Raw genomic sequence first — 19,667 nt, 5'->3', positions numbered from 1 at the left:
TACATTAAACAAAGATATTTGGAGAGCCGCTTGAGCATCACAACGTATCAAAATCCCTTGTAGCTTTAGCTTAAGCTAAGCTAAGCCCAAAAAGTGTGGGAGAGGTGGTGAACAATGGGAGTGGTCTTCTTGCGAGATGCAAAATGCTTGCTAAGGAGAGAACAAGGATGAGGAGGTTAGGGAGGAGACATGGAGGGCAAGTGTGTGTGTGTGTGTGTGTGTGAGTGAGCCTCATGGGCGTCCGTCCACCACCATGCAAGCAATTGCGAGAGACATAGTCTCTATGTTGGGAGACTAGTAGCACATATCAGCAGGAGAGGAAAAGGGAGTTGACTTTGGTCTAGAGCGATTGAACTATTTTCAAACACTCCCCAAAGGTCGTGGGTTCAATTTGCAAGAAACCATAGAGCGGGTGAGCGTCGTAGCCAATCGGTCACACAGAACGGAGTAAACAGAAGGGTAAAAGTCACAAAAAGTGACTGCCCTTTTGCCGAAACGATCAACCACCACTTGGTCTAGAGCGATTGAACTATTTTCAAACACTCCCCAAAAGGGAGTTGACTTTGTGGTTTTGGGGGGGGGGGGGGGGGGGGGGGCACACTGCCAAACATCCACCTCGCCCTGATGAAAACCAACACAATGAACGTATACCTAATGAACTTCCAAACAAGGACCACATTTGCTCTTTCTTTATAGACATAATAAATGGCTATTATTCAAAACCACCGAAGATATTTTTTCCCAATTTCAATTTCTACCAAAATTAACATACAATCAACTAGAAAATATTTAAGCTCGATTAGACTGTGTTTAATCATCTGAATGCCATCTCTCTTTATCTAAACATAGAGTACTTTTTAGGATGAGAAAATAAAATTAGACTTTTAACTGAGGGAAAAAGTGTAAGCAATGCTATGGCCTTGCCTTGCCTTTAGGGGAAAGCCAAAAAATATTACAATTTTATGAATGTGCAACTACCTCAGAAATGCATACGAAAAAAGAAGTAGAGACTGTATGAAAAATAAGGATTGAATCGTTTTAACCTTAAAAAGAAGGTTTGAAACTCAGAGCCAGTTTTGAGTTAGAGGGTCTTAATCAAACATCCTGAGGAGATTCAGCTTGCTCTTTAAAGCAAAGACAAACCCATTGTAACCAAATAAAAATAGATTTCATTATAGTGCAAGGACACCACAATTGGCAGCTGAGAGATTATTTTACATATCAAACATTGTATTAAGTTTTTCTTGAGGTTAAGGATGAGATCCATTCTTCTAATCTGTCTCCCCTTTCAAGAGAGAGGTGGTGCCCCTTGGGTCTTGCTTCTTGGTTATGCAAATATTTAATTGTGCCCATTTCTGTTTGTTTGTTTTTTTTTTTTGGGGGGGGGTTATAGGTGCTATTCATTTTTGTGTGAAGCATCCCACGACTAGAATTTGAGCAATAGTTACATTGTCTATCGTCCCTTCTCTCTCTATCTCTCTCTCCCCCCCCCCCCCCTCCCTGTTCTGTTTGCTGCCATCTGTGATTCTTTTAAGTTATAGAAATCAAATTTCAATGTCAGTTCTCTGAGATGAACTTGAGTAACACCTTTTTCAATGTAATCATGCTATGCTTGGGGTGTTCTTGCCTACCATGTCAAGGATGCTACAGGGTAGAAATGGTGCAAATTTGATGCATGAAAACAATCCTATGATGGGAGAGGTCCAACAAGGAAAACTCTCTCTCTCTCTCTCTCTCTCTCTCTCTCTCTCTCTCTCCTTCCTGCCATCTATGATTCTTCTAAGTCATAAAAATCAAATTTCAGAGTAATTGTAATCATGCTATGCTTAGGGTGTTCATGCCTACCACGTCACGAATGCTACATGTTAGAAATGGTGCAAATCTGATGCATGATAACAACATTATGAAGGGAGATGTTTTAACAAAGAAAACACACACACACACACACACACACACACTCTCTCTCTCTCTCTCTCTCTCTCTATGTTTGGTGCCATCTATGATTCTTCTAAGTTATCAAATTTCAGAGTATTATGTGAGGTGAATTTGATTAATACCTTCTTCGATGTAATCATGCTATGCTTGAGGTGTTCATGCCTACCCGTCACGAATGCTACAAGGTAGAAATGACACAAATTTGATGCATGACAACAACACTATGATGGGGGAGGTCCTAACAAGATAACCACACTCTTTCTCTCTCTCTCTCTCTCTCTCTCTCTCTATATATATATATATATATATATATATATATATATATTCCTTACCTACTTAAATTTTTTTTGTTTTGCACAAAATTGTGACAAGTTAATAGTCTATCTTTTAGTAATACAATGAGAGAGTGACACCAAGCTAACTCTAAAGGTACGTGGAGAGAAATTAAATAAGGCAAACAAAAACTTTTACACCTTTCTCTTTATCATTTATCATGTTGTGGTATGCTCCCTAGGTGAAGCCTCACATAAGGTAAACTTTAAAGGGGGCAATATAAGGCCACTTAAGAAGTGAACCGATAGAGGGACATTCAAATTGGAACGATTAGATCCTATGCTAAGATTGACAATTTTAAATAAAGTTGATGTCAAACAGTAAAAGGTGATAAAACCATTAGGTTGAGTTTAATTAGAATCAGTGTCTGAGAAAGGGTTGTTTCAACTTAGCCTTGAGCCGATCGAAAATCGAGATTGGTTTCTTGCAAACCATAGTAAAGAGAAGAAAAAATGGTGAAATATGTGAGAAAATAATTTAAATTTTTTATAAATTTTATTTTTTTGATTTATTTTTTTGCGAGAAGAAAATTGAAACGACGAGACCGTTTAATAAAAGAGACTTTCCCAAACACCAACTAAAATTAAGCTATATAGAAAACAAAAAAAAATCAAGCCATATAAAGTTATGAAATGAAAAGTAAAATTAAAAAAATTAATATATTTTATATATATATATATATATATATATATGTGTGTGTGTGTATAATATGTATGTGAATTTATTAGAATTATGCAAGGTGAAGTTTCACTTTAGCATTCTTAAACAATAGAATGTAAGAAAAGTAAAGACATGCAATGATGTGAAATAAAAGATTCATTTGATAATTTAAAATCGAAATAACATTTAAGGTAAGTTTCAATCATCACTCATCACTGAAAACATTAAAAGTATGCCTGACTCAACTTTCCTCCGAGGCTTCTTTTAGAAAGCCAAAAAGAAATTGAAAACAAAGTCATGTGAGGAGGAGACCCATGTACTTACAGACTAAAGAATAGAGCCTTTAGGAGATATAGATATTTACAAAAAATGACTAAGACCAAGAGATGAAAAAAACAAAATTAACATTTATTCATTTTTATTTATGCAAAATATTTGAAAGTATTTTATTACCAGCGGAGACCAAGCTTATATCTGCATGAACATTAGAAGTTTGGAGGGTTCCCAAGATCTCAAGTATTGGCTCATTGACATTTTCCTTAATATTTTAATTTGTAAAAATTTCCTTTTATCATAATCTATGCTTATTAAGCCTACTTTCTCTTCTTCTTTCTTTCTTGGGGCTCAGTGCGTCACCTGTGAAGAGCTTCTCCTAACCCTAGCACACCTCTACTCCGCGTCAACTGTAGTGACACCTCATTGGGTGGGGCCCCTGAAGGAGGGGTGTTCATGGGATACGAGCCGGGTCTGTGATGGGTGCAACGTGGGGTTTTGTTGATGTGCTGCTTTTGGGGAGGCGTTTTGGACAGGGTTAACCCTAGGAGGGGGGTTGTCGGCTGCCCTTTCCTCTTCAACAATGTTGGGGGATGCAGATCGGGCATATTTTTGCAAACTGGGGTAGGCCTTGCCTCCCACTTCCCCATGGTGGCTCTTGGATCGGTTCGATGGTGGGATCAACACGGGTGGCAAACCTGCTTGCCTCGGTGGCACTGTCGGGTCAACCTTCGAAGGTGAGAGGCTCTCCTTGAAAGCTCGGCCATGGTGGGAGGTGGTTGGGTGATGCTGACCGTTCTCTTTTTTGTGCTTCTTGGCCCAATGTGGTCAATGATGGGGGCTTTGGACCCCCCCCCAGATTCGAAGTGCTATGCTCCTCTATTGACTTTGGAGGGAGGGTTACTGGTGGTGGTTGAGGACTCTCCCCTGGCATTTGAGGTATATCTAGCTCTACTCTTCGGCTTGCTCTGATGCGATTGATTATATATGCTCTGTCACAGTTTTGTATGTTTTGTTTTGCTATGTATGTGTTTGGGGGCTCCTTGTAAAACCTCATGGACTAGTTCTGTTGAATGATGTCTCACTTGTGGTGGTTGACGCCCTAGCTCAATGTGAGCAGGGCTTGCATAGTAAATTGTTTTGGTTTTTAATTTATCACTCACTAATTGCGAGTTCTGCCAAAAAAATAGTCTGCTTTTTCTTACAAGAGCATTAAGATATTTTTTGCTTTAGTTTGTCAATGGGTGCCTTCATTTTATTCTTTTACTTTATTTTGTTTTAGAATGCCAATGTGAATCTTTTACTTTGCTGTTTAAGCAAGGCCCTTTGTAATATGTAAGACATTTGTGATTATATGTGCATCATGGCCAATACAATTTTATTGTCCGGTTTTTTCAAGGCAGGCTTGGAATCTAGCTAACATTTTTCAATTTTACCTAGTTAAAAATATACTAAACCCTAGTTTTTGCAAATGTTGAAAACATATAAAGATACAATAAAAGATTTTCAATTTTTAGGTCAAAATTTGAAGAATTGTCAATATTTACACTAAAACTTGCAAAATTTTGCCAATTTTCAAGCTTGGAATCTAGCTCGGATTTTGTAAACTTATCTAGTTACAAATACACTAAGCCCCAGTTTTTTTGTGGAGATGGGCCTCAAATAGCCCCAAAATGGAAGGGCATGATGGATATAGAAGAGTTGAAAGCTTAGTACATCCATTGTCACTCTCTCACCACCCCAAAGACAATATGTGACGAAAGGAGGGGTGCACTTGTCAAAAACTTATTACATCCTCAAGTGGGCACCAACATGAGAGAGAGAGGGCGATCTTTCAGCAGTACCATCGATCGCGATCCATCATCCAATATAAGGCTTAGACGGGCTAGACCTATACACCTTGGAAGAAACATATTTACTATCCCTCTAAATGAAGTAGGTTAGGGTTAGGTCACACCGCTCCTAGGCCATGGAACAAGGGCATGAGCCTGACTAGTTTTGGTATTCATTGACGATGGGATTTTTTTCGATCTACGGCTTTACACGCTTTCTTGGCGGCCCTCTTTTAATCTTGATGCAATTTTCTTCAGAGTTCATGTTCTTTTCCTAGTAGCCAAGGGTGTAAATGATTTGGACGCAACGATTGATTTCTCTTTTCAATTGTGTGGCAGGGATCACACAAAGTGGACTATGCATAAAACACTATATTGGCTACATGCCCAAGCCCTTGAGTTCTTCCACCACACAGGAGACTTGGGAGTGACTGATTTGATATAGACCCTTTGGTCGCTAGCCATGTTTTTTGTGATGCCTCTTGATAGATCTTGTAGACACATTGTGGTATACTCTTTTTTAGACACCGAGAGTGCGCCTTGCCATGTATACATACATGAGGATTCCTAGACAAAGGATGTAGCTATACGGAGTGCACACTCATCTTGGGCCCAAGTTGGATAGGCTCTCCACACAAGGGTAGCTCCAATGCAGACTACTCTCCCTCAAGCCGCCATCATCGAAGACCGAGGCAAGTTGGCTGCGGCATCATCACTTCTCGATCCCTGACCCCATGAGGATTGTATAACCGACCAATACACAATAGAGGGCAGTACTGATTGAATTACCTACTAATTTCACATAGAGGATTGAGAAGAAGAGAGAGCACAGATGCATCCAACAACTAGATTATCACTTCGTACACGAAGACTCACAATCCAAGTGAAAGATATCTGTTAGAATACCATAACACCCCTAAGGGCATACCTGCTTGGAGAGGTAGGTCGTCAGCTCTCCACCCAACCATTGGGATACACCCAACCATTGAGATAATGAGGAGTGCTCCTCACTAATACAATTACCTACTAATTTCACATAGAGGATTGAGAAGAAGAGAGAACATAGATACATCCAACAACTATATTATCACTATGCACAGGAAGAATGACAGTCCGAGAGTGAAAGATACCTATTAGAATACCATAACAACAATACGGACGTACCTGCCATATATTATCACTACGCACACAAAGACCGACAATCCGAGTGAAAGATATGTATTAGAATACTATAAGACCCCTACGGGCGTACTTGCCATGGAGGGATAGGTCGTCAGCTCTCCACCTAACCATTGAGATAATGAGAAGTGTCCCTCATCCCCATACCTTAGAGATGTGTGGCCTACCGTCCACATTGGTTTGGCCGCCTGGGCACTACGACCACACAGTCTCCCCTTGAACCCCGTCCTCACGGCTCTATGGCTAGAGGACGATCGACCTCGTCACAACCATTATAGGCTACCTGACATTGCCCCCCCTTTAAGAAGAGTTTTTATCCTCAAAAACCAAAAGGAAAAACCTCTTGGAAATTGCACATCGGCGTTCCCAAATAGCTGCTACTTTGTCATTTTGGTTAAGATGTTCACTACCACCCACACTGAGCCATTTCCTCGACTGGTCTTGGGTAAACCGGTAAAACAATCTACGAGAATGATTTTCCATTTACCTTGAGGAATCTCTAAAGGATGGAGTAGTGCTCCAACATTGAGACGTGCATGTGTATTGACCTGACAATTATTGCATTATTGCAGGACGTAAGTCTTGGACGTCCTGAAATTGTAAAGGGTTTACAGACACTGACAAAGATAAAGGGGGTGCTCTTAAAAAATATTATGTGGAGCATTGTAAAACCTCCATCCGGTTGGAGGCAAACCTCCACACAAACCTTGGGATCATCATCATGGCACTCGAAGACGACTTCATTCACCACACAGATGATGCTACATCCACGTTTCACGCTTAGAAAGTCCTAGAGCTTCTTTTTGGTGCTCGAGATAAGCACTCGAAAATGAGCCTCAAAATTCAACTTTATGGTCTCGCTATGCAAGAGCAAGATTTTCTTGCTAGCCTCATCGACAAACTTAAGACCATACACCAGTGATTCTCACTGTGACAAACAGACATAGGAGGAGCACGATTCTACACATCCCCGAGAGGATCTTGCTGGATCCAGACTCTCCTAATGAAAAAACAAACTATGTACAAAGATGGCTAAATCAATAAATGGGAGGTGGAAACAACCACACTGGTGGTGGTCGGTGCTGGCATCTAAGCACGCCATGAACCATGGTGAAGAAGAGTCCAAGCCGCCATCTCATGGCGCTCTCATATGCAGTCCGAGCTACACTAAAGCTGCTCGAACTGGGAGATTTTGCTCGAGTTGAGATCAGGAAGTAGAGATTCTTGAGAAGAGAGTTCGTGGCCAAGAAAGCAGAGTTGATACTAAGATCTTTGTGGAAAAGGACTTTGGGAATAGACTCCAAATAGAGTTTATAGGGATGCCGTGCCACGAGTCTGGGAGGTGCGTTCTAGAGGTGAGAACCTTGGTTTTCGAGACCCATGAGTAAGGAACATAGGTTCCTAGGTCTAGAGTTTTGCTATGAGAATGGATTCTTAGTACTATCTAGTCTAATCTAGAACGAACGGGATACTACGTTCGGTTCAAATGCCTGCTATTGGGAGCGGAGGAAAGTCGGTCAGCATGGACTTTATATTTGTTGTTGAGGGTAAGGAAAGAGCAAGTGATTCTGAAGCTATTGGTTGCGGTTCGGAAAAGATTTTAAAGCCGTCCTCTTTTGGAGTGCGCTCCCTAACACGAAGATTTTGCACGGAGTGAACCTATTCAGTCTGGAAAAGGGCAAAGACGGGTTCGTAATGCAGGCCGACCTTAGTCTCGAGCTTGTGATGCAAGGCCTGGAGACGATATCTACTCGCTCAACGGTCCTATTCTTTATGGGCCAACTTATGACTTCTCAGGGTTTATGGGAATGGGCAACAATGGCTAATAACAACAGGAATCTTATGGCAATTGTCAATTTTGCAACCACTCACAGCCCCTCCTCTTCACTCTGAAGCTCCCTCCCATCCACCAACTCTCTCTCTCTCTCTCTCTCTCTCACACACACACACACACACACACACACACACACACACACACACACACACACACACACACACACACACACACACACACACACACACACAAATACCATCCAACTCTTTCTTTCTTTCTACAACGACCCTTCTTCCCTCCTCTCTCACCCTGGACTGCATGATGGATGGTTAAGTCACCTCTCTCTCTCTCTCTCTCTCTCTCTCTCTCTCTCTCTCTCTCTCTCTCTCTCTCTCTCTCTCTCTCTCTCTCTCTCGGTGTGGCTGCCACCAATCCCATGCAATGGCTTTTCACAATCTCCCTCTACAACCACCACACACCAACCTCTTTCAACCAATGCTTTTTTCTCACCCCAGTAGCCTCTCTCAACTCTCATATGCCCACCACCACCCACTTTCTCCACTTACACCACCTTTTGCCATTCTCCCAACGTTCTTCCTCAACCAACTACCTCTTTCTCTCATTTCTCCCCCCTGTGCCCCCCCCCCCGATGGCCTTCGCGTGCCCCAAAAACAAGATTGCAGATTTCATAGCCAATGTAAGAAGATTATGTGAGCTTAGGCTGCGATCTTGGTGATGCATCGTGCGAAGCTATGGCAACGGCATTGGCTACTGATGAGGAGCGTGACTTTGAGTCTCTCGGACCCTCCACCCTACCATAGCCTCCCTCCTTCAAATTTGATCTAAACAACTCATCCTCACATAACCTTCTAACCTGTGCTAGCTCAAGTTATGAAAGTCAATATGGAAGCATGTTTGGAAGCAGGTTCAGTCTTATGGATGGATCTGGGGTTTTATTTTGGCTTTGACTATTATTGCATCAATTATTGCTATAGTAGGAATTGTTCTTGTGGCAGCGATCATTACCCTTGCTATAGTGTTTTCTTCTTGCGACAATCGCTCTACCATGACCATGCAAAAGCAACGTGATTTTTTGTTTTTACACCAGCTTCCTCTTTAATATAACACTTAATACTATTCAGGATCGGGTGGTTCCCTTGCTACGTGACTATTATATGCTTGATTATGTTCATGGAGGGAAATATTCAAAAGAAAAACATTTTTGCTAGTTCAGCTCAAAGGTACTTGAAGACCCTAAGTGTGCAACAACATGAATGTGACAAAACAACTCTATCCAACGCCTTTTACTACACTCATAGACCCTCAATGATTCTCGACTTTTGGCAATTGCCCACATCTCATACTTGAGACCATTGGCGCTTAGAAACAATGGACTCCCTAAGTGTTCATCCTAATTCTTGTCACTAGCCAACACTTGGACTTTTGGAAGCTTGATAGATCTCACTAATAATACTCCTATAATAAATAAAACTTTGAAGTGAATGATTAGGTCTCCCCAATCTCAAAAAAATAAAAATTCTTTCAAAACATATTGAGTGTATAAGTGAAGGGTGAGTTTAGGAAATGAAAAGAAAGACAAAGGTGGAAAATAAAAAGATATGGGAAGGTCAAAAGTCAAAAGTTCTTTTGTGTTCATATATAAAGAGGTGTTTCTCTTTTCTTTCATTTTTTCTTTAACATTTTTTTCTCTTCTCTTTAGCGTTTTCCTTGCTCTCTCTCTCTATGTTGTATCTGTCCTTCCCAGCTAATACTGTTGTAAATCTACGTGCTTCGTCATTGCCCATTGTTACATGCTATAGACTAGGACATCGTTTTTCTTGTTGTTGAGGGAATCTTTGAATTAGGAATATCTTTTAATTTTTTTGAAGCCATTAGGAATACCCTTTGATTAGGTCTCCCCAATCTCAAAAAAATAAATAAAACTTTCAAAACATATTAAGTGCGTAAGTGAAGGGTGAGTTTAGGACATGAAAAGACAGATGAAGGTGGAAAGTCAAAAGACAAATGACGGTGAAAAGTCAAAAGACCTTCTGTGTCCATATAAAGAGGTGGTCAGCTTCACATTGGTATATATTTGTTTCTCTTCTTGTTTATTTTTGCATTAGCATTTTATTCTCTTTAAAGTGTCCTTGCACTCTCTCTCTCTCTCTCTCTCTCTCTCTCTCTCTCTCTCTCAATGTTGTATCCGTTGTTCCTAATTGATACTATTGCAAATCTACATGCTTCATCATTGCCCGTTGCTACATGTTATAGACTAGCGTACCGTTTTTGTTGTTTTGAGGGAATCTATGAATCAAGAATAGCTTTTAATATTTTTGAAGCCATTAGGAATGCCTTTTAATTTGAAGTGAATGATTATCTTGCTTATGTATTTCATTTTTTGTTCATCCTATTGGGATCATACATTAATTCTCTTCAGGTTCTTGACTCTTAGTAGGCATTGCTAACATACTCTTATAATAAAGAAAACTTTGAAGTGAATGATTATCTTGCTTATGTATTTCATTTTTTGTTCATTCTATTGGGATGATATATTATTCTCTTCAAGTTCTTGACTCATAGTAGGCATTGCTAACATAAACGCTAATCTCTATATATTTTATCATTGACAAATATTATTTTTGAATCCCGTTAAGCAAGAATAGCGTCTATATATAGAAATTTGGATATCTTATTAACTTACATGTATTTCAGGCCAAATTTCATTAGCGACATAGAATTTTTGAGCAACAAAAATTAGACTGTATTAATGTGAACTTACAACTCTTTACTAAATATAAGATAATGTATCGGCATGGTCATACTTAGGAATGGAATTTTTTTAGCAGTTGTCTAAATCAAGCATCATGATTATTTTTCATTTCAGTTATTGTTTGAGTTCACTATTGCTTTGGCACAATCCCGATATCTGTTGTCTATCTAACTTCAGAAAAAAAGAGAGAGATAAAATCTCCAAAGTTTTTTCTATCATTGATTGGCTCACAACCTTCTACTTACAGATAACCAGTTTGGATATCAATTTTATCATTAAGGACTTCCAAAGTGTTTATCTATCCTTACCTGAATCTAACACAAAATCATCTTTAGTGCTTTGTCTTTGAGAAACCCTTTTGCAGATGAAGCTAATTGGGTGAAAGCATAAATAGGTGGTGCCACTTTTTGCACTTTTTGGTAATACCCTTAAAAAAATGGGGACCGGTTTTGTTTTAGCAAAAAAAATCAAAACTTGTTGGACTTTAGTATACTTTCAGATTTTACATGAATAAATCTATCCATTGATATATAACCTTCTAGTTTATTTTAAATGTAACACATGAAGATGGGGCTTATAAAGTGCTACCAAAGGACTGTCTAAGACACCCCTTTTTGGTACCACCAATACATGCTTTGGCCCAACTACAATACTATCATATTAGAGAACCTCCAGGTATGAAATTTCTCAATACATTTTAATAATATACATCGAGCAAGATCATTTCAAATTATTTTTGATGAGTAAGCTCTCTCTCTCTCTCTCTCTCTCTCTCTCTCTCTCTCTCTCTCTATGTATCTTTAGACCCAAATACCATATATATTATACCATCCTAGTGCTTCCTTTCTTATCTTAAGATCCCCAAATTCCACACCAACTTTTACAACATCTTCTTATACGATAAACCCCTAGTTTAACATACTCCGTTGATACATAAATGCTCATTTTATTTAATTTCTTTTAAGTAACTCTCTTTACAGATATTCTTATCACACTACACTCAAGTAATTTTGCAACAAGCAAGAATAGAAGACATGGTTTTTTTCAAAAACTTACCTACATTGTGTTATAAGCTACAAAATCAATTTTCTCTACTATCATGGCTTGTACTTACATTGATTGGAACCTCTAATGAGATGATTTGTTATACAACTGCTTACGTGAGCTCATGTGATTTTTCAGGTGACAAGTACAACATGTGACCGATGCACTAGCTTGTTTGTCCCTTTCTACTATTTTTCTTTTTTCTTTACCTTTGGTGGTTTCTTTGCACTATTGTATTTCAAAGCCTTTGCCTTTCAAGCTACTTCATTCTAATTCTTCAATTCCTTTTGAATTGCTTTTGCCTCGGAGAGTGTTTTTTGAACTTCCCTCAAGTCTGCCATCATCTTCTCAAAAAGCTCCACTTTCCCCTTCTTCTTGTCCTCCATTCTTGCCTTATGTGTAAATTGAACAGGGTGCTTGTAAATGCAATGGAGGTTGAGTCATTTATATAACTCACCTAGTCAAACACATGTCATATCGTGTGGTTGAGCTTGTCTCGATGATGGGAAGTGTACCAATATAAATGCAATCATCAAGAGAGCTAGAATGACATTGGTTGAGCTTGCCTCGAAGGTGGACAACCGGTGTTACTGCAATCATTAGAAGAGCTCGAATGACATGATGGAATGTTTGAAACGTCTATGAATATGAGATTCTTTCTTCTTCTCCTCATAATCTCAAGTCGTATCCATAGCTTATCTCTTCAGTGCCCTCACCTTTGTAGGTTTTATTGCTTCCTTTCACAAATGGATCTCTTCCTGATTGAGATAGAGGAGGAGCTGCCTTGTTGGTTGTAATGAGGGACTCAAGGACAAGCTCTTCCATTTTTTTTACCAAATTGGCCTTCAATAGTGGGAGTTAGTATATCAAGCCAATTTGTAATCCTGTCTTCTCATTGCAAGAGTGGGTGGCTTATGCAAAAACATTTCCTTGCAATATTTCTTCAGACCTACCAATAACAGACAATGAACGACACATTTGAGTTCGAGGATTTTTGATAATCAATAGGCTTCATGAATCTTCCATATTGCTATAGGACACAATTCTTTGGATTACATATAGAGGCTCTGAGGGAACATCTTTAATGTTCTACAGGGAGAACCTAGCTAAAGACTTCAATTTAGCTATGAAAATATAACAGGGGTTAGACTCAAAACCATTGTACATGGTATCCAGCCTTTGGATCCAAGCAAACCAAATGTAGACATTTTTCCATAGATTCCACAATGGAATAATATCTTGTTATAATTGTCGAGAATCTACAAAAGGATGACATTATAATCGACCGTGTCGATGATAAGTATTTTGTTATGGATGCTCATGTAAAAACGGGTGAGTTTGACGAACCAAGAAAGGCACTAGCAATGGTATAGAAGGATGTATCTAGGATTGTGTGCATCTATAGGAATTCCCATGTAACTACCACTTGTGGACTTTGTTAAATACAAAGGTTAAGTTGTAAGAAGAGACTTATACAACTCATGTTAGTACTTGTATATTACTACATTTAACAATTTATGGTTATTAATCTATATCATTCCCCTAAGTTTCTATTAATCTATATCATTCCCCTAAGTTTCCTAATTGACTTGCCTAATTAGCTAGTAGCTATGTTACTGTGGCATACTCTATTTTTAATTGAAATTAACTTTGATTTACATTATACAACATAAATATACAATATAGCCAACTTTTGCTCCCCTCCATTATCAATGTTTAACTTGGAACAGTTACTCACCACAAAAGTTCCCTATATCTCATGCATTCATGAGATTTATTAAACATAACCCTATCTACATGTTCTATTTATGCCATGGTTGTCTTTTAAACATAACCCTATCTACATGTTCTATTTATGCCATGGTTGTCTTTTAATAACCCTCATCCCCCTCTTACGGTACTGATAGTATCCTTTTCAAATGTATATATAACCCTCTCCAATCAATCGATGTGATATGCTACACGTGCTGAAAAGTTATTGCCCTCATATTTTGATGTCTGATTTGGTGCAATGGTTAAGGCACTGTACAAATAGAAGCACATCCAATTTCTCTATAATTGAAATGGAAGCATACAGACATGAGACACATAATTGTTATGCCTAAGAAGTTAGGGAGATGGATGAGAGTGTAGACAAATTGGACATTCAAAGGATTCCGAGTAGGTCATATATAACACATGATTAAGCCCAGTGCAAGGCATCTTTTGACCTATTTGACAAAGAATATATGATTCCTCTTCTCCCATAGTTGCCTCTAAGAAAAGACATATCCAACTGGAAAAACCTATTTATTGATCCCCCCCCCCCCCGCCGCCCCTCTTTCCTTTTTGTTATCTTCTATTCTTTGCATTGACGGTGAGGATTCCCTCGTCAAATGTTATACACCGTATCATCATGTTGAAAAAGAATAAACTCTCTCTCTCTCTCTCACACACACACACCCACCCACCCACCTTCAACGCTTATAGGTTATCTTTTGTGGTGAAAATTAAGCATCACTTGATATGAAAATAAGTGACTAGTGTGAGTAGATAAGGGTTAATGGATTCAAACGTGTAGGGGAAAAAAATTACATAATGTTAGCCTCTTGCTTTTGAAGGCTTTTATATTCTGGCCAAAAGGACTCTTGTTAAGGCAATAAATGAGGCTAGATTGGCGTTTTGGACCTATGATTGTTGTGATTGATTGAGCTTAAAGGTAATTGTGGGTGGTAAAAGCTAAGCAAAAGGAATTTTGATGTGGTGCAAGGTGGGCAAAAAGGTGGTCATGATGTGCATGTGAGTAAGAACACCAAAGGAATGTTGTGTGTGCCAAGTTGTGGGGGGGAAAAGAGGTGTGCCAAGCAAAGAGATGGGAGTGGTACAAAGAAAGAACACTAATTAGAATCCACGGGGAAAGGAATGAATAAAAGGAACAGTTGAAATGAGGTACTCTTGTGTGTGTGTGTGTGTGAGAGAGAGAGAGAGAGAGAGAGAGAGAGAGAGAGAGAGAGAAAATGTGTGTATAGAGAGAAGTGAACGGCCGATGCATGGATGGAAGGGCCATATGGTAGTACCATGAGGAAGGCGTTATACTATCAATAAAGCCCACTGCTAATAGTGCCACCCCATCAAAACCTACTTCCACTTGGAAGGAGGCATGCGACAGGAAAGGGCTCTAGGGTGGTGGGGGAACGGGTTACCCATTTTAACCCCAGGTTAGCGTGTGAAATTGTAAAAGTGGACGATTCTAACCATAGAAGGGTTAGAAGCACGGTCATGGAATCTGTGCGTGTAAGTGCGGGATGATGGGAACATTAGCTTCTTTCTCTCTCTCTCTCTCTCTCTCTCTAGTGCATGTGAGAGAAAGCAAGGTACAATGTAGTTACAGAACACATCACCTTTCCCAAAAGGTTGTCGACGTTGGAATAGAGCATGAGATCCTCATTGGCCTTTGCTATGCAGAGCGACAGCATAAGCATATGCTTGCTGGCGTAGTGAAGGTCCCATTAGCAGGAGATTGAATTAAGGTTAACCTCAGTGTGTTTGTCGAAGAAAAGAAAAAATATTTTCAAAAGCATTTATGGTCCAAGTAGGAACAGGGCTGATCCGCTGATGGAAGGAACAGGGAGTAGGTCTAGTAGAGTGGAGTAATACTGGTGCTCCTGAGGCAGGCAGAGGGGAGTGGGGAACCCATTTTGTTGACCCTAGGCTCTAGCCGCCCGGTATCTTATCATTACCAGCCCCCTATTAAATCACCAGCTGCTCACAGCAGAAGGGCAGAGGAAGAGCAAGCCTCTCTCTCTCTCTCTCTCTCTCTCTCTCTCTCACACACACACACACACACACACACACACACACACACACACACACACATCTACAGTAAGAGGCGCACACGGAGCATATGCGTATATAAGAGCCAGCTTGCGGAGCTGCAAAGGCACGCACACAGCTCAAGCTTATACGTGTGTGCGCTCGCATGCAAAGCAGCTCTTGCTCTCCCTAAGGAGAACGATCACCGCCAGCCAATAATCACATGGCTGCCCGTGATCAGCGACAACTGTGCGAGAACTCCCGTCAAGCAGGCGGAATGGGTGACGCTGAGAAAGAAGTACGAAGGGGTTCACACGGGGACGAGGGAAAGAAAACCAGCTGCCCCGACGTTGCAGCAGCAAAGGACGGCGTTTCGCCAACTTTGGGGGCGCAGAAGGAGGGAGCGGAGGGTCACACGCGCGAAACGCATGAAGCAGGTGCTCTTCAAGTTGAGGCGCCCCCAGGATCCGGGAAAGAAGACCTTTTGAATAGTAATATGAGGTCCCCATCCGACCAATTGTCATCGCCCGGGCCACCGCCAATCAGCTGCGTTGTAGATTTTTCACACATGCAGCTTCCTGTGGGTGCCCCTCCGCCTCCCCATAATTATATTGAGGATGGATATGCTTCCTACATTGCTTCCAAGCTCACTGTCACTACTGCCACCAAAGCTCTTAGCGTTGAGCTAGCCGGGCCCCCTGCCCCCCTTCCTCATCCTGAGAAGCTTAAAGTCCTCCAACTCTCTCCCCATGACCACAACCATGGCAAATCCTCCTTCTTCCAAGCTACCCTCAACTGTCTTAGCTTACTCTATGGTATAATCTCTCTCTCTCTCTCTCTCTCTCTCTCTCTCTATCTCTCCCCAAAGAAAAAATCTTGCATTTTAATCTACACTCCACCTCTCTTTGTGTTTTCCTCATCTTTATTAAATTTTCACACTTCAATTCCATACCACTTAACAACATAGCTACCACCACAAGCTAGGCATGTTTATCGATTCATTTGGTAGATTTGGAGTTTATCAATGGGAAGAAATTCCTGAAATTTGGTGAAGCCAATCATGGATAGTCTAGATCATTGGTTCAAGCTGGTGAACTAGGGTGGCCTAGCTCACCCCTAGCTAAACCCATTTTGACTCGTGATCACGCAGCCTTGGCCCACACTACCCATGATCCATGAGGTGTAGTCTCAACCATAGAGCCCTCGTACAACAACCCATGCGGTCTAGGGATGTAGGTGATCATGGGGGCTGCATGTACAAGGCACTTAAGTGTCTTATGGTGATTGCTTACTTTGTTGCACAGATAATATTTGGATTTGATAATCACCTTAAACAATGTCATAAGAATATAAGAAAGAGAGAGCCAGTAGAAAGGTTCAAAAGATTGAAAGCCTAGGGACCTAGATGCTTCACAAAACAATTAAGGAATCTAACACCACCATCATCTCTTTTTAACTTAAGGAAATGCATTTTCCATTTCTTTTTAAGACTCTCCAAGAGTGCCTTTAGGCTTGAGACTTTCAACTAAAAAGTAAAGCCTTCATGGAAAGCGCGATAGAATGAATCTACCCGTCGAAGCACAAAAGCATAAGCCTAAATGGAGCGGTTTGCCCCTTTGTATACAAGCTCTACCCTTGGAAGAAATCAACAAGGATATTCTTATATTGAAAGGAAAGGCATTATTATCAGCTACTTTTGCTGACTGACCAAACCTAAGAATTTAGTGCTACTACTACTATTGGCTCAGGTTGATAGGAATATGCTGCTTAAGTGTCTACTATACAATGCTTTTTTCATTTTATGGTTTTGAAGAGCTGCAATACGTTCCATTATTCAGATTGACTATGGCAAGGTGAGGCCCTAATTCGCTTTTATTTTGGATTGTTACTGACATGCTGTTTCCCTATTATTGGTTTATACACAGGTCTGGGCATACTCTCCTCTCCCTATGCAATTGCAAAAACAGGGTGGATGGGGGTAACCATCTCAATCATGATATCCACATCATATGCATACACGGCCTACCTGATGGCACGATGCATAGAGTTCGATCCAGCTTGCTCCAACTACCAAGACATCGCGAAGCTTGCCCTCGGAAAGAGGATGAGGAAAGTGATCACTGCTCTCTTCTACATGGAGTTAACGGGAACCCTTGTGGGCTACTGCATTTCCATGGGAGACAACTTGAACTACTTCTTTCCCCATGTGGGATTTAGCCTCCCAGGCTTAAGCAACAGGAACATCATGATCTGCATCGTTACTCTCATCATCCTGCCCTCTGTTTGGTTGCGCGACCTGAGTGCCCTCTCTTTCACCTCGATGTGGTGCATTGTGAGCTCGGTGCTGCTGCTGGTCGCCGTGATGGTTGCCGCAACCGTGAATCATATCGGTTTCACACATCCGCTCCCTTTCCTACGCATCAAGGGCGTACCAGTGGCAGCGGGGCTGTATGCCTTCTCATATGGGGGCACCAGCGTGTTCCCCAGCATTTACAAATCCATGAAGGACCCTTCCAAGTTTCCGCAGGTCCTTGCTGTGAGCTTCTTCATCGCTACCACATCCATAGCTGGGTTGGGGGTAGCAGGCGCATACATGTTCGGCGAACACACAGCCTCACAGGTGACATTGAGCATGCCGGTGCACTTCATAAGCACAAAGATAGTGCTGTGGATGACCATCCTGACACCCATCTGCAAGTTTGCACTCCAGCTATCACCTATCACGACAGCAGTGGAGGTGCAACTCAACAAGCGATGCGCCAACATGCAGAAGGGCGGCATGAACAAGACCCTGATCTTTGCCGCGTCCACGCTGATGCGCTCATGTGTGTTGGCCCTCATCGCCATCATCTCCATGATTCTGCCCTACTTTGAGTACATCATCGCCCTGGTGGGCTCATCAATGACCATCGCAATTTGCATGATCTTCCCCTGCCTCTTCTACCTCAAGCTCTACTGGAAGCGCCTCCCCTCTTTCACCATCGTCTTCATCACAGTCCTTATTTTACTTGGGGCCATCGTTGGTGCTTGTGGTACCATTATTTCCTTTCAAGGCTTGGTCAATAGCAAAACTAGCCACCACCACTCTAGTTAGAAAAGCAAATGTCACTTTAATTAGGAGTAACAGGTGGAGCTTGTGGTACCATATTCCTTCCTTGGTGAGGAGCAAAACTAGCAACCACCACTCTAATGAGAAGCAAATGTAGCCACCATAGTCCAATCTAAAGCCCTTCTTTGTCTCTAAAACTCGTACACTTGCACCTTCTTGTGCGTTCAAATTGTAACTGATTAGATGATCTTGTCAAGCAAAACACACACACACACACACACACACACACACACACACACAAATCACAACAACAATTTGAGAGATCCCCTTCAGTGAAACAATGAATTGACCTAAAAAGAGCATATAATTAAAGGCAAAAAAATTGTTTTACTATCAAAGTATTAGCATCCTAATTAGAAAAGCTTTAACCCTTGCCATGCAATCATGTAACACTTCGTGCCAAAGTTGTTTACAAAAAACCCATGACAATCAACATGTTGGATGTGTATGGCTACCCTCCCCCCTACCTCGGGGTGCACTATATATTTCGTTACCTTAGTAATTCAAATTTTCTACTTTCTCTCAGGAAAAAAGGTTTTTTACCTAAGGAATATCTTGATATTGTGCAAATTCAAAAATCGATCACTATATAACTATATATAGAAAGTAACTTGAACACAATCAGTTGTTAATCTTGAGTTCTACATTTATTTAATTTTTGTTATGAGAAAACAAAGCATCAACCACATAAGTCCATGTAAATTCATTTTTCACAGTTTTTTCTGCATTTGTCCCAAGCATCTTGCTCTCATGTCTATTGTGATGCTTTCATGTGTCTATCACAACTTATGTTAAATTTGTCAACACTTTGATGCTGAACATTTATTAAAACCCAGAAGAAATCGCTAAGACCACCCAGTCCATCTCGCTCTCATGTCTATTCTGATGCTTTCATGTGTCTATCACAACTTATATGTCTATTAGCACTTTGATGCAAGACATTTATCAAAACCCAGAAGAAAT

The 19,667-nt window shown here is 40.7% G+C and overlaps 1 protein-coding gene and 1 pseudogene across 1 annotated transcript; both read left to right on the top strand.

Moving 5' to 3' along the window:
* Window positions 1–8,738: 8,738 nt before the first annotated feature.
* On the top strand, window positions 8,739–9,354 carry LOC147428636 (uncharacterized protein At2g39920-like; annotated as a pseudogene).
* A 5,979-nt stretch (window positions 9,355–15,333) lies between these two features.
* Window positions 15,334–19,251, top strand: LOC147428635 (amino acid transporter AVT1H-like). Its single transcript, XM_086497095.1, has 2 exons — window positions 15,334–16,410; window positions 17,521–19,251. The coding sequence occupies exons 1-2, from the start codon at window positions 15,819–15,821 to the stop codon at window positions 18,687–18,689; spliced, it is 1,761 nt and encodes a 586-aa protein (XP_086353221.1). The 5' UTR covers window positions 15,334–15,818; the 3' UTR covers window positions 18,690–19,251.
* Window positions 19,252–19,667: the final 416 nt, after the last annotated feature.

Source organism: Adiantum capillus-veneris, chromosome 23 (genome assembly GCF_014529385.1).
Source record: "Adiantum capillus-veneris isolate H3 chromosome 23, ASM1452938v2, whole genome shotgun sequence".
In the NCBI taxonomy this organism is placed as follows: Eukaryota; Viridiplantae; Streptophyta; class Polypodiopsida; order Polypodiales; family Pteridaceae; genus Adiantum; species Adiantum capillus-veneris.
This window is presented reverse-complemented; position numbering and strand designations above follow the sequence as displayed.

What these genes read in the sequence shown, in the direction of transcription:
- LOC147428635 (XM_086497095.1), top strand. Translation starts at nt 15,819, where the DNA reads ATGGCTGCCCGTGATCAGCGACAACTGTGCGAGAACTCCCGTCAAGCA. An exon ending in CTGTCTTAGCTTACTCTATG is followed by an intron (nt 16,411 to 17,520) that starts GTATAATCTCTC and finishes GTTTATACACAG; the next exon opens with GTCTGGGCATACTCTCCTCT.